This window comes from Seriola aureovittata, chromosome 18, assembly GCF_021018895.1.
Source record: "Seriola aureovittata isolate HTS-2021-v1 ecotype China chromosome 18, ASM2101889v1, whole genome shotgun sequence".
NCBI lineage: Eukaryota > Metazoa > Chordata > Actinopteri > Carangiformes > Carangidae > Seriola > Seriola aureovittata.
Genome location: NC_079381.1, coordinates 6,528,777 through 6,541,460, shown reverse-complemented (window position 1 = coordinate 6,541,460; position 12,684 = coordinate 6,528,777). Strand labels below are relative to the sequence as shown.

The 12,684-nt window shown below is 39.8% G+C and overlaps 2 protein-coding genes across 13 annotated transcripts in view; one reads left to right on the top strand and one right to left on the bottom strand.

The window, feature by feature from the left end:
- The window catches only part of vav2 (vav 2 guanine nucleotide exchange factor), a 211,242-nt gene extending 199,516 nt beyond the window's left edge, over positions 1-11,726 (top strand). For 7 of the 12 annotated variants that reach the window (XM_056403326.1, XM_056403323.1, XM_056403327.1 and 4 more), the window contains 9 exons: positions 667-794; positions 2,897-2,968; positions 3,159-3,220; positions 3,533-3,649; positions 4,166-4,253; positions 4,373-4,496; positions 6,759-6,845; positions 7,364-7,518; positions 9,324-11,726. In XM_056403326.1, coding sequence (XP_056259301.1) covers positions 667-794; positions 2,897-2,968; positions 3,159-3,220; positions 3,533-3,649; positions 4,166-4,253; positions 4,373-4,496; positions 6,759-6,845; positions 7,364-7,518; positions 9,324-9,371 — 881 coding nt within the window. In that variant the 3' untranslated portion in view covers positions 9,372-11,726. The remainder of the gene's footprint in view (positions 1-666; positions 795-2,896; positions 2,969-3,158; positions 3,221-3,532; positions 3,650-4,165; positions 4,254-4,372; positions 4,497-6,758; positions 6,846-7,363; positions 7,519-9,323) is intronic. The other 5 variants (XM_056403330.1, XM_056403329.1, XM_056403321.1 and 2 more) reach the window with 2 other exon arrangements.
- A 59-nt stretch (positions 11,727-11,785) lies between these two features.
- The window catches only part of vsig8a (V-set and immunoglobulin domain containing 8a), a 47,553-nt gene continuing 46,654 nt past the window's right edge, over positions 11,786-12,684 (bottom strand). The window contains exon 8 of the mRNA XM_056403338.1: positions 11,786-12,320. Within this exon, the coding sequence (XP_056259313.1) occupies positions 12,110-12,320 (211 nt within the window). The 3' untranslated portion in view covers positions 11,786-12,109. The remainder of the gene's footprint in view (positions 12,321-12,684) is intronic.

Genomic DNA, 12,684 nt, shown 5'->3' with positions numbered 1-12,684 from the left:
CAATGCAAATACATACAGACATGATGTGTGCTTTAAATATTATTTCAAATTCAAAGACTTGAAGACATTTTGACATAAGAGGGATATCAGATTGGTCGACCATATCTTCAAATTATCAATACACAGTGATCAGTCTGGGGAGAATGAGATGCAGTTTAAGATTACAGTCAAGGTTGCTCTTGGTTGCTTTGTGGCATTTTTGCTCTATGATATCTTTCAAAGTGGACAGAGAAAAGGGATATCATGAGATAAAGATCCTGGAGAAGAGGTGAACCCAGGATGTTATGGTTATATTGTGTGTATCTTAGACCGCTGCATCACTCAGAGAGCAAGAGTTTTTATGCAAAAACAGACCTGCTTTATCAGCCGAAATCATAAAGTTACCAAAGATGGAAATCCAAACTACAGTCAGCAGCAGTCTGTCTAGAGAAACTTCGACTTAATATTTGATCTTAGCCTCTTTTATCCCTTGCTGTACGATTGTAAAAAGCATCAGAAACTGGCCAAGTTAAACATGGTGACAGAAGACCAAAAAGGTTCTTGTTAGCGAAGTTCTCTCTCCCTGCCCATAAATGCAGTAGAAAAGTCCTTCTTTTAACAACCTAATAGTTCCTCCCACTTATATCTCTATTCATACTCTCTGTGAATCCTCGATTGTGTTTCCAGGTCCCAAGATGGTGGCAGTGAGGAACTACCACGGCACACCAGCACCTCCAGGGAAGACGCCACTCTGTTTTCAAACAGGAGACTTTATCGAGCTGCTGAAGGGAGACCCCGACACGGCGTGGTGGGAGGTACAGCACTCAGCCGCTTCTATCTGAGACCATATAGATATGTAAATTAGGAACGTCATATCAGACGGTGGATGTTGTCTCTGTACTTCAGCACATGTTCACATCCATATTAGGTGAACATAGTAAGATTTTTAGCTGTGTTTACCTAATGGGATGTGTGTAAAAAAGAGCTACAGTTCCTAAACTGTAGCTTGTAAAATCATCCTACCAGCGCCTCTAAAGCTCACTAATTAACATGTTATATCTCATTTATTTAATCCTTACCAAAGTGAAACAGTCCGGCACCTAACCCCATGTAAAACCACAAATTCATGCTTTTACACTGTGGTTTTTTTGGGGATTAAATACAGGAAGTATAATGTGTTAATTACTCAGCTTTAGAGGTGCTGATACATGGAGAGCCTAACTATCTGTTTCCCCCTGTTTCCAGTCTTTATGCTAAGCTACGCTAACCGGCTGCATTTTAGATTTAGCACGCAGACATGAGAGTGGTATCGATCTTCTTATCTCACTGTCGGTACAAAATGTCAAACTTTTCCCTTAATCCAGTGTACTGTAGAACAGAGCAAAAACAGCACTGTCCTCATACTGAGTGCACTACAAAGCGCCCCGGGTCTGTGACTCCTCCCGTACACAAGAACTTGAACTGCAGTGTTGTTTTGCATGGTAGAGCTTTTATCTGCTGATGATTAGTGAGGCGTGAAAACTTTAGTGAAAACTTTGGAGCTGGATTCCAATACCTTTATTTATTTTTTTTTTTTAAGTATATTTTTTGTGGCTTTTGTGCCTTTATTGGACAGGATGGTAGAGAGAGACAGGAAATGGGGAGGCAGAGAGAGGGGGAATGACATGCAGCGAAGGCCGTCCGATGCGGGACTCGAACCGGGGCCAACTACCTTTCTATGCGTCAGCTTATTTGGACACATAAACACATAAACATGTGATTCCGAAATTGAATTAAAAATATTTTTGATTCAGGGTGTGATGCCTTCCAACACGCCTGTCATACACTGATGTGTGCAGAGATTTGTCCCTTTCTTTCTCTGAATCTGAAATTTGCACACATCCCTGTCACAATTATTCTTCTGATTACTTAGAGTAAGGCGAAAAACTGTTTGTTTCTTAAGCAGTGGTATTAGCCCTGTATTAGTTGTAACATTAAGCAGCACTGTGCCTGTAAACCTCGGGGGGATCCTCTGCAGAGAAATAGGCTGGATAACAGGAGCTGGGGCACTGACTCTGGGTACTTTTGGAACTCTTGCTGAATCACTCACTGTCACTAACGGCTTGACTAAGGGCATCTTTCTGAAGCCATTAACTCAAACTCAGCTGTTAAGTTATCCCTCTACGGCATGACTGTGTCATCTCTCCATACAATGTCAAAGAGTGTGCCGAGCTTGAAATCGATTGCTTCAGGTACTGAAGCAGAACAGTGAAGGGGTTTCTGTAAAGTTATCTTTCAGCTGAACTTGACAGGTGTGTTCATCTCATTGTAAGTTCAACACCCACCATCATTGTTTAATGTGATGTATGATGTATGCAATGTACATTCGTTTAAAGCCGTATGAAATTATAGGATTTTTCATATACATACATATATATATATATATATATATATATATATTTTTTTTTTTTTTTTTTTTTGTTATTTTACTTTTTTTTTTTCTAGAAAAAGTTATTTAGAGTAAAATAAAGCAGTCAGCATGAACACTGGTGCATTCTGTTACCACAGTCTTTTCTGATGCTACCACTAGTGGGCACCAAAGTTTCAGATATATGTGTTTATATACTGTATATGAATAATTATATACATAAAAATGCAAACACATGCTATAAATGACTTATTCATATACTGGCATTTTACTATATTATTTTTCAATGTATGTATTGGTATCTTTCTGTTTTAGTTCTTTTTGTCACTCATTATTTTTTCCAGTGCCCTTTTTTTTTTTCTTTCACATCTGGAACACACTGAAGCATTTACTTCCACTGCTTGAATTGATAACTAATCTTAATGTGTGTTTTTAAATCTCGTAAAGCATTTGTTTGCCTTGTGTAAAACAGTTTGACTTGTCTTGACTTCCCCTGCCTTTGTCTTTCAGGGAAAGCTGATACAAACACAAAAAAGTGGCTTCTTCCCCAGTTCATGTGTAAAGCCTTGTTTGGACCCAAAGGTATGTCTCCCATATGCATGAATAATTAGGGTGTGTGTGAGTTCTGAGGGAATACCAGAGCCCTGTTTTTTTCTCTTTAGTGTACACTTAACTACCTGTGTGGGACTTGCATATCAGTGATCTGCATCTGTACTGTCGTTTTGTTCTGTTAATAAGTTCTTTAATGTGCGGTGTCTGTTATTTGTTACAGCCCTTTCAGTCATTATCTAGCCGGCAATCCTCAAGGGAAGCAGATTACTATGGATATCCTTGGTAAGACCCTGAACTTCAGAGGGTTGTGGATTTAAGAATATTTCATCTTCATATTGTTAAAGGCCTGTGTGTTATATACTACCATTACCCCGAGGCCACTATTCTATAATTAGTTGAGGTCTGTTAATGTTAACGTCATGCAGTAATTCAAATTTAAAGCAAACTGACCCCAAGCACAACCGCAACCAAAAGATTAATCACTACATGGATGTTTGATGTCAAGGACTTGTAAAGGCTTCACTGTGTCATTTGATATTTTCTTATTAAGTTTGTATTTGAAGGTCACTGTATTTACTCTCTGCTCCTCTGTAGGTTTGCAGGGAACATGGAGCGCCAGCAGGCCGACAACCTCTTAAAATCCCACAGCAGCGGGACTTACCTTATCAGAGAGAGGACAGCTGAGGCAGAGAGGTTCGCCATCAGCATCAAGTAAGTGTTTCGCATCCTACAGAGAAGGAAAAATCTCAGGGGAAGGTTTTTATCCATATCTCATGGGAAATAGATATTCTCACGGGATGCCCCAGTCAGCTCTTTCACTGCATCATTTAGCTCCGGCTAATTACCACTCAGTAATTGCTTCTTTTTTTTCTTTTATCCTGTTTTTTTGTGTACATTTCCTCCAAGAGAATTCATCCCAATGAGAAATAAAGCATTAGCTTTTCCTGGAACTGTCCATTCAGACGCATAAAACAAATCCAGTCAGATATAACTTGTGAAAATTACTTTATTTTGGTTTATTAGTCCTCCAGATACACAACGAAATATTAATATAACACATTACTCCCAGTTCACCAAAAGTAAAAGTGCAAAAGTATGTAACAGTAACATACGAGCAAGTAAGGAGATCAGTATGGATATGGAATAAATGAATGAATTGAGTAACAATCAAAAACTTCCCTTATCTTGGTGATTTCTCTTTAATTATGGTGTTGTTTGATTTTACAGATTCAATGATGAAGTCAAACACATTAAAGTCATTGAAAAAGACAGCTGGATTCACATCACTGAGGCCAAGAAGTTTGAGAGTCTTTTGGTAAGTCATATATCCTGTACAAAAATCCTACAGACCCTGGATGTCAGTATGAAAAGAAAAAAAAAAAAGAAATCAGATACTGACATTGTATAATCCGTCTGTACTGTTTAATATAACAGGAGCTGGTGGAGTACTATCAGTCCCATTCACTGAAAGAGAGCTTCAAGTTGTTAGATACCACATTGCGATACCCCTACAAGTCGAGAGAACGCTCGCTAACACGGGCCAGTACGCGATCACCAGGTAAGGCCCGCACACACTACACAACACACACACAACACTTTCCTTTCACTTTGTGCAGTCAGGTTGAGTCACACGCACTTGCCGGATTGCTAACAACACAATCTGCCAGTCACTCAAAGATTAAAAAATCAGCTGATAAATGACAACCAATAAGCTTGTTGTCAGAGGAAGGCCGACCATCGCCCAACGTTTGACGTTTGGCGGGTATCGACATCGAGTGACTTGCTGATGTGACTTTGTTCTATGAGATATAGTTCCACTTGGCTTGCAGAAAAGGAATGATACTAAGCATTAATAATGCTGAGTTATTATTTATCTTGATGTTAATATGTGGAGTGACGGAAGATATGAGGTGACTATAACAGTCCTAACTTGTGGTTAGGGCTAAGAGTCAAGTGGATTGAGGGAAAACACTCACGAACTTTCGATCCAGTATTGCAAAAGGTTTGCCCACAAGACGGTGGCCCAATGTTTTCTCTTTGGGTTGACACCAAGTGGGTCGCTTGGATAGTGGCCCGGTCACCAGGCACTCTCGAGGCACCTTGTCTAAGGCCTGGCTCCAGTAGAGGGCCCTACCCCTCTTCCTTTCCTGGGCATGGTAGCTTTTTCCCCAAACTTGTTCCTTATGGATTCTGGGCGACTCTAGGTTTGAACCCTCAGCCATGAGCTTCGGGTAATGACTGAAAAGAAGTGAGTTTCCTTTCACTTGCGAAAGATAAGTTGAATAGCTCAGACATCCAGAAAGAGGTTATCTTCCTTTGCACTTAAAGGAGTCAGATGGAAGGAGTGGTTTCGACATCTGATTCGGATCCCTCGCATATAGCTGGGAGGGAGACCACTTGGCAGGGCTCACGGCATGCTGGAGGGATCACAAATACATCCTGACCCGGGAACATCTCGGAGTCCCCCAGGAGGAACTGGAAGATGTGGCTAGAGAGAGGGGCTTATGAGTTACCTTGCATAACCTGCTGCAAACGTAACCCTGACCAAGATAATCGGCGGAAAATGGATGGACGGTTGTTTGGCTCAGCGACTGACAGGAATTTGTATGTCAGCTTACAAGTTTGGCAGCTTCTATGAACGATTGTGACAGAACTAATTTGACTCTGAAGACATGTCATAATGTGCAGGTCCAGCTTACAAATTTAATGCCCTGCCATCTTGGCTTTGGATAATGCAAAGGAGCGTAAAATAAATGAGACAGACTGCCTCCTGCTCTCCCTAGTTTCTCTGGTACTCTGTTGCTTCCTCGGCCAGTGACTCTCCTGACTCGTACAAAAAGAAATGGAGGGTGGCCAGAGGGGGGGAAAGGGCCAGAAAAGGAGGCAACAGTGTGAAATAGATAAAGAGCGAAAGACAAAGAGGAAGAGTTTGTCAGCTAACTCAGAGGCCTGTGGACTGGCTGTCTGAGTTGGCTGCCCTCTCTGCCCATTAGACTGCATGAATACTGGCTCTGGCCTCGCACTGGCTGCTGTCCTGCATTTGGCCTGCCTTTGTCCGCTCCGCAGGAAAACCTAACTGGCCACTCACAGCAAGATTGTCTCCCTCCTGTTTTGGCTGAATTTGGAAATGAATGGAGACAATGTGCTGTCGCTCTTTCTCTGTACTGTATGTGTTTGCAAGCACGACACACCCCGGCAGGTGGGCACGGAAACGTTGGCGGGATTGGGAAAAATCTATCATGATCTGGAGGCATCTATGATCGTACCTTGTTATATAAGGGGTTGTTTAGTGGATGCTAAGCAGCCACAGCCAATCACCTCCATTTGTGTATGTCCTCACAGTTTGCTGATGGAGTGAACAAATACACATTGTATGAGAAACTGTGCAGACTTAGTTGGTTTAATTTATTTTTCATAAATGATTATTAGGGCTTCATTCAGCAAAGTCAAACTGTGTTTACATGCAACTATCAAAGTGGAAACAAAAGAGTCTCTTTAAGCCTTTACATCAGTGCATAATTTGACAATTCCCATAATTATCCTATTTATAAACCTGTTCACAAATTAATATATATTTCTTTTAAATAGCAAATTGTTGTTTTTCGTTCTTACCATTAAAGCAGTCAAAGTGTAACACCAGCATTGTCAAGATGAAATATAAAAAGAACAAAAGAGACTTTTAAGTGGCAGACAGAACTTCAATGCAGAAGGCTTTCTCTCTCTTTTAACTCTGCTTGTCTGGCTCCAGCTCTTCCTGCATGCGCCTCAAAACATCTTCCGGCTTTATTTGTTCCTCTGTCTCTTTCTCTCCTCTTCGCAGCAGCCACCTGCGCTTCCTACAACTTCTCCTTCCTCAGTCCACAAGGCCTCAACTTCTCTTCTCAGAGCTCAGCTCCCTTTTGGTCAGGTACTTCTTTTTTCTTCTATTTTTTTCCTTTTCTCGCTCCTATTGTCTTGCCACATTTCACTGCCTGTAATTTCATAATAAGCCCCAGCGCTCTCGACCTCATTACTTGTTCTCTGTGGTGCTATTTTCATTAACGAGGACATTCCAGTTCTTCCCTGAATGACATTCCCTCATTAAATCAAGAAAAGAAAACCTATTTCCTCTCCCTTGATGAAACAACTTGTCCTCTCTCATCCTGCTCATTTGTCAGTGTGTGATTATATTGTGTCGCGCCGAACACTGACCATCTTCCCTCTGTTCATTCCTGTAACTCATTACTACCAATATGTCCAGTACAACTTTTCCACTCTCACCCGTGTTCCTCATGCATAGAGATGGTTATTTATCGCTAATACCATTAATGTCATTAATAACTGTAGCTAACTTTTAGTCAATGAACTTTTAGTTACTTGTGATGAAATATGCTGTTAAAGTTTTAAACTATAACCAGATTGAGCCCCCATTGTTTCCATTTTCAGTGTTTACTCCTAGGGTGGTCAGCACAGCAGTGGCCAGGTATAACTTTGCAGCGCGAGACATGAGGGAGCTTTCGCTGCGAGAGGGAGACATCGTCAAAATCTACAGCAAGATCGGTGGAGACCAGGGCTGGTGGAAAGGAGAGGCCAATGGACGAGTGAGTAAACCATGAAAGTATTAATTTATATATGGGGAAAACTAAGGGTGCATACTGAAAAGCATAGAAAGAGAAAATTTAGTAATGTTCACCATTTTAAAAACAGTTAATACTGCTAGCTCAATTAAAGGTCTTATATTGTATGAAGTGAGATTTCCATGTTTTTTTTTGAGGTTCTAGGTTCTATATTAATACTGTGAAAGAATCAAAGCGCTCAGTCCACAGAGAAATGCACACAGCCTGTATTCAGAAACTGAGCCTTGACAAGCCGTCAGGACTTCTGTAAATTTGTGCTCTCAGCTATGCCCCAAGCCCCTCCAACCTGGACCCACAATCCATACTTAGGGGATTTGGTTTCTCTTGAGTGTTTGAAATCTGAAATCTTTTATATTTTCATTCTATCGCTCAGAAAACAGTCAGCCAATCAGAAGAGAGGCTCAGAGCCTCCTCTCTTCTGATTGGCTGACTGTTTTCTGATTTGCTGAGATTTGCTCACCTACCTGTTCTGAACTAGAGCTCCAGAGAGGAGATGTAAAACTACATTGAGATGGTTTTTGGTTCTTAAAACCATAAATGTATCTTCTTATGGATATCAACACTTCAAATAAAACCATGGTAAAGTGTAATATATGGGACCTGTGTTGATATTAAAAGCACTCCTAAAGTAGGTGGTTGAAAGAAAAAAGTAAAAGCTTAGCTCCTGTGGAAATGGCAGCAAAAGAGGATGTGAATTCAGCTTTTTTACTCTAGGAATGTTCCTCATTAGGTTGCATTTTTAAGTGTGTTAATGTGCTACTGTATGAAACATGTACAAGTAAATTCAGACAGAACACACAGCCACCAGACTGCTATCAAATCAGTCTGACTGCATCTTTGTGGTAGTTTGTCCTTAGCCAAGTGTAATTGCACTATGAACAGTTTGCTCACCTTTTTTAAAGCAAAAAAATACACCCAACATGTTGAAAGGTCAAATAAATCTGCCTCTTCCTCTGCCATCTCAAGCAAGCCCACTATTTTAGTGTTTAGATCCATTCAGAATGCAGGCAGAATCCAGTTCGCAAGATTGCTCATTAATATCAGGTGTAAATCCAAAGCCAGACACAGCTGTCAACTTGATTTTAGTCTAGTTGTTTGTTTTTACATTTGTTCTTTTGTTTACTTCAGCATCTAGTTCACTGGTGATGTAGTGACAGTACATTTTATGACTTGTCAAAACTTCCTTAGCGCCTGTATCATGTACTGTATATTGAAGAAATAAGCTGCGCAGGTAATACAACGACATGGAGGCCCTCAGGAGTGCATTATTTTTCATAACTGCACTGATCAGAGTGCATTATCCCATTTCCACAATAAGAGCACTCCACTGATCAAACAATACATATTGATTATTCATGATTTCAGGCAGTATGCTCTTTAAATACAGCTTTTGTATTAGTACTACCTCTGTTACTCTCTTTACTATTTTAACAAGTAGAAGTCGTTGCCTAGCAACAGCAGAAGTAGAATTTGAAGTAGCCTTCAAGTTTAGTTTTTTTTTTTTCCAGAATGGGGATGAGGCTGCTAGATCTGAACTGTGCAATTATCTGCAAGTAATATACATCCTGTAGCCAATTAGAGCAAAGTATTCTGAGGGGCCTTGGTCTAGTGCATTCATGCTGCACATACAATACATTCATTTTAGTGTTCCTGTGCATACGGCTAGTCTGGATGTGAAAAGGCATCTGAATGACCTCAATTAAAATCTGTTGTTTACATTTGCTATTATGAAGGACTTTATGTCTGATAGTTACTGTCTTATGCTTCAGATTGGATGGTTTCCCTCAACCTACGTGGACGAAGAAGGAGTGCAGTAAGGCTGTGGGTGTTTTCTGGCCTGACTCCCTTTAAATCAGGAACCATCTTCTATCTACTGTTCTCAGAGAAAATTACTCACTCTCTCCAGGAAAATAACACAAGGAGAAAAAAAAAGGACTTTTTTTTGTTGTTGTTGTTTTTGCTGGATGCTCTTTTTTTTTTTTTTTCAGCAAGTGTTTCTACCCCGTTTCTCTATCTTCAATTATGCATCAGCTTTGTTTTTGTTTGTTTTGGGGGTTTTTAGACGGATGTCCTGTTTAATTTGTGTACAGGAAAGAAGAAGAAGTGGCGTGCTGTCTGCCAGACTCTGTGTGCACTGCAGAGCCTTTACTGAACTGAGGACACAGCAGAAACTGACTATGGATAGCTTTACTTTGAAAAAAAGGGCCCCCCTTTGGTTGCAGGTCTATGTGAGGTGAAATAATTGTACAGTATAGATAATTTATTGAATAGAGATTATTATCATGACTAATGATTATTGTGGGGAAGTTGATTTTAGCAACAGCAAAGAATCAGCTGAGGAAAGACTAAAATAAGAAAAAGAAAAAAAAAAGGACAGACGATCTGTTTTCATGTTGAGAGATTTTGCCTTAGTTGTCATGGTGATGCCTTGTGGGCTGACACCAGTGGAGGGAATTGACTTTGTTGACTGGTTTTACTTCTCCATGTGTGCATGTGCCCATGTGCGGCCCACACAAACACACACACAGACCAATGTACAGTATGGTGCCTTTTGAAGAATGGTCGTTGCTTACCGAACCTCAACATCAGCCAGTAAAGAACATTGCCACCCCCTTCTCAACAGACAGTTTGTCCACATCCAGAGGAGGGGAGAGGCACTTACACAGCATACTGGGGACAGCTCACCTTCTGAGTCCTCAGAAAACAAGATGGTGACGCGTTTAACCCATCCTTAATTGAGACTGGATGGACCCGCAGAGACAAGTTGGAGGGTTTTTATAGCCAACAACAATCACATACACAGTTCACATCAGTCTTGGCATCAGGAGTCATCGGGTGTCATCAGCTGGATGCGAAAGGGAACATCAAGACATTCCACTCGACAACCACTTCACACTTTTAAATCTTGGTGTTTGATGTTCTATTGTTTGATTTTTTTTTTTTTTTTGCACAGAATTAAGATTATTATTTCTATTTTTTAGTTTTGAGAACTGGACCAACAGTTGTTTTTTTTAATTATAATTATTATTATTATTATTATTATTATTTGAAGCCAAATTCAGCCATGTTTTAATGTCTGCATGGAGTTTGATCGTTTGATCGATTGTTATGATTTTTTGTACCTTGCCTTATTTTTACAGATGACCAGGTGATGGGTTTTTTTCCTCAATATTAATCATTTTCCATGTGTGAAATCTATTTTGGTGCTGTGCGGACTGGTGAAACTTAAACAGTGTCAGAAGAGTTTTTAATCTGAAGGAAAACTTTGTGTGCTAATTATCATAAATCCACAGAAGGAGTCCTCAATCACTTTGTGATTTTTCTAGGGGTGCTGTGCTCAGTGTTTCCATTTAGTTCCAGTAATTAAGCCATATACACAACAGTTTGTCAGCATACAACTTTCATAAATGTATCAGACTTTGTAATTTGTTATATAGATATTCTATTGTTTACTCAACCCAGCTTCCTTTAAAAGTTTAGGTCAAATTAATTTCATATTTGAATTAATATATAATATATTGACTAACTCTGTTTATATGGCCTCAGTTTTAACCTTCATATATTCCACCTACACATTTCAGTATTGATATATCGCTTGCAGCTTACACTGAACTGTCAACTTTATGCAAGCTTGAAAATTTCCCAGCACACACAAAGAAAAATACGAAATGCTTTACAAGAAAAATTTGAATTTATATATAGTAGCTGTTTCTGTAAAATGGAGAATGTCATCTTGCTGCTAATGGGTCAATAAAAACAAGAGCATCAAAGCATTCAGCCAAACCCACTGAGAATTAAAGTGCAAACACTGAGCACGTCAGCTCTGGCTGGTTCACAAAGACCTATACAGAGCAGAAGATGCTGATATGTTTAGTTTCTAAACTTTTGACTGTCTATGATGTGTGTCATTGCAAAGGCCGACCACCCTGAGCAACACAATGTCCTACTAGAATTAGGGATGGGGGTTGGTGGGTGGGTGGGGAGGGTGGGAGGGGGTCTAGTCGCTGTTTATGTAGTGGACAAAAAACCCATTGCATGTGGCTATTGATATGTCAACTCCTGTCAGTACATCCTCGAAAAAATACGTACTTCATTGTGTACATTTTTTTGAAAGGTTGAGTATTTCCAAATGAGGTCTATCATGAAATAAATATTTCTCTTTTGTTTTAAAACTGAGTGAATTTTTTAATCTTTCAGTGCAAATGATAAGAATACAGTTCATTTCAGTTTGGAGTTAATGAAAATAAGATATTAGTCTTTGTCATAATGAGTTTTTTTTAATTTTATACATTTTGAAGATCTGTTTCTGCACACACAGTGACATCTCCCTGCATGTTGGATAAATAATGGCAATGCTTACATTATCTAGCAATAGAAGAAGAACACTTCTTATAAAAGGAAGTAACATGAATAGTGTTATCATTAAATCATCACACTGCACAGCTTCCAGTTCAGTTAATTAAACTCTGCAGAAATGTTGTTGCTCCACATTTCCAGTTTCAAACATTTCAGTGGGAGCTAATGCTTCTCAGTTCATCTCTGTTGTTGGTGACTGTCACACTGCGTAGCCATACTTGCTGTCATATTCTACTGGTGTGCATTTGACTGGTGTACAGCTGTTGCTCGAGTGGGGGTGTGCACATCCTTCGTTGAAAGAGCTCCCTTCGGTCCCACCCACCTGACAGTAAGTCACCTGTGGGTGCTGATTGGTGCTCCGGCTCGTGTGGCGACTGACCGGGCGGCTCTCAGGAGGCGGAACATCCTCCCTGTTTGATAGGAGCAGAGCAGAGAGACAAAAAACGACAACATAAGAGAATTTTACCTAAGAAGAAATTATGTCAGTTCAGTCATTTGAATTCAGGGAATTGGTGTTTGATACAGGATTTTTATTGAAATTGGCTGAGTTCATGCTAATTATTAAGGTTGTGAATACTCAAATCATTAAGTCACAAGTTTAACAAAATAGAGAAATTTCCAAGAACAACAAATAAAAACTCACAGGGATATGAAAAGAGAAAAAAAGAGGGAAAAGCTGGATACATATTCTCACAATTGTAGAAGCTAGAAACTGTTTTCTTAACACATGAGTTAAAGGTCCCATATTGTTTTCCCGCATTGAATTGTGATTTC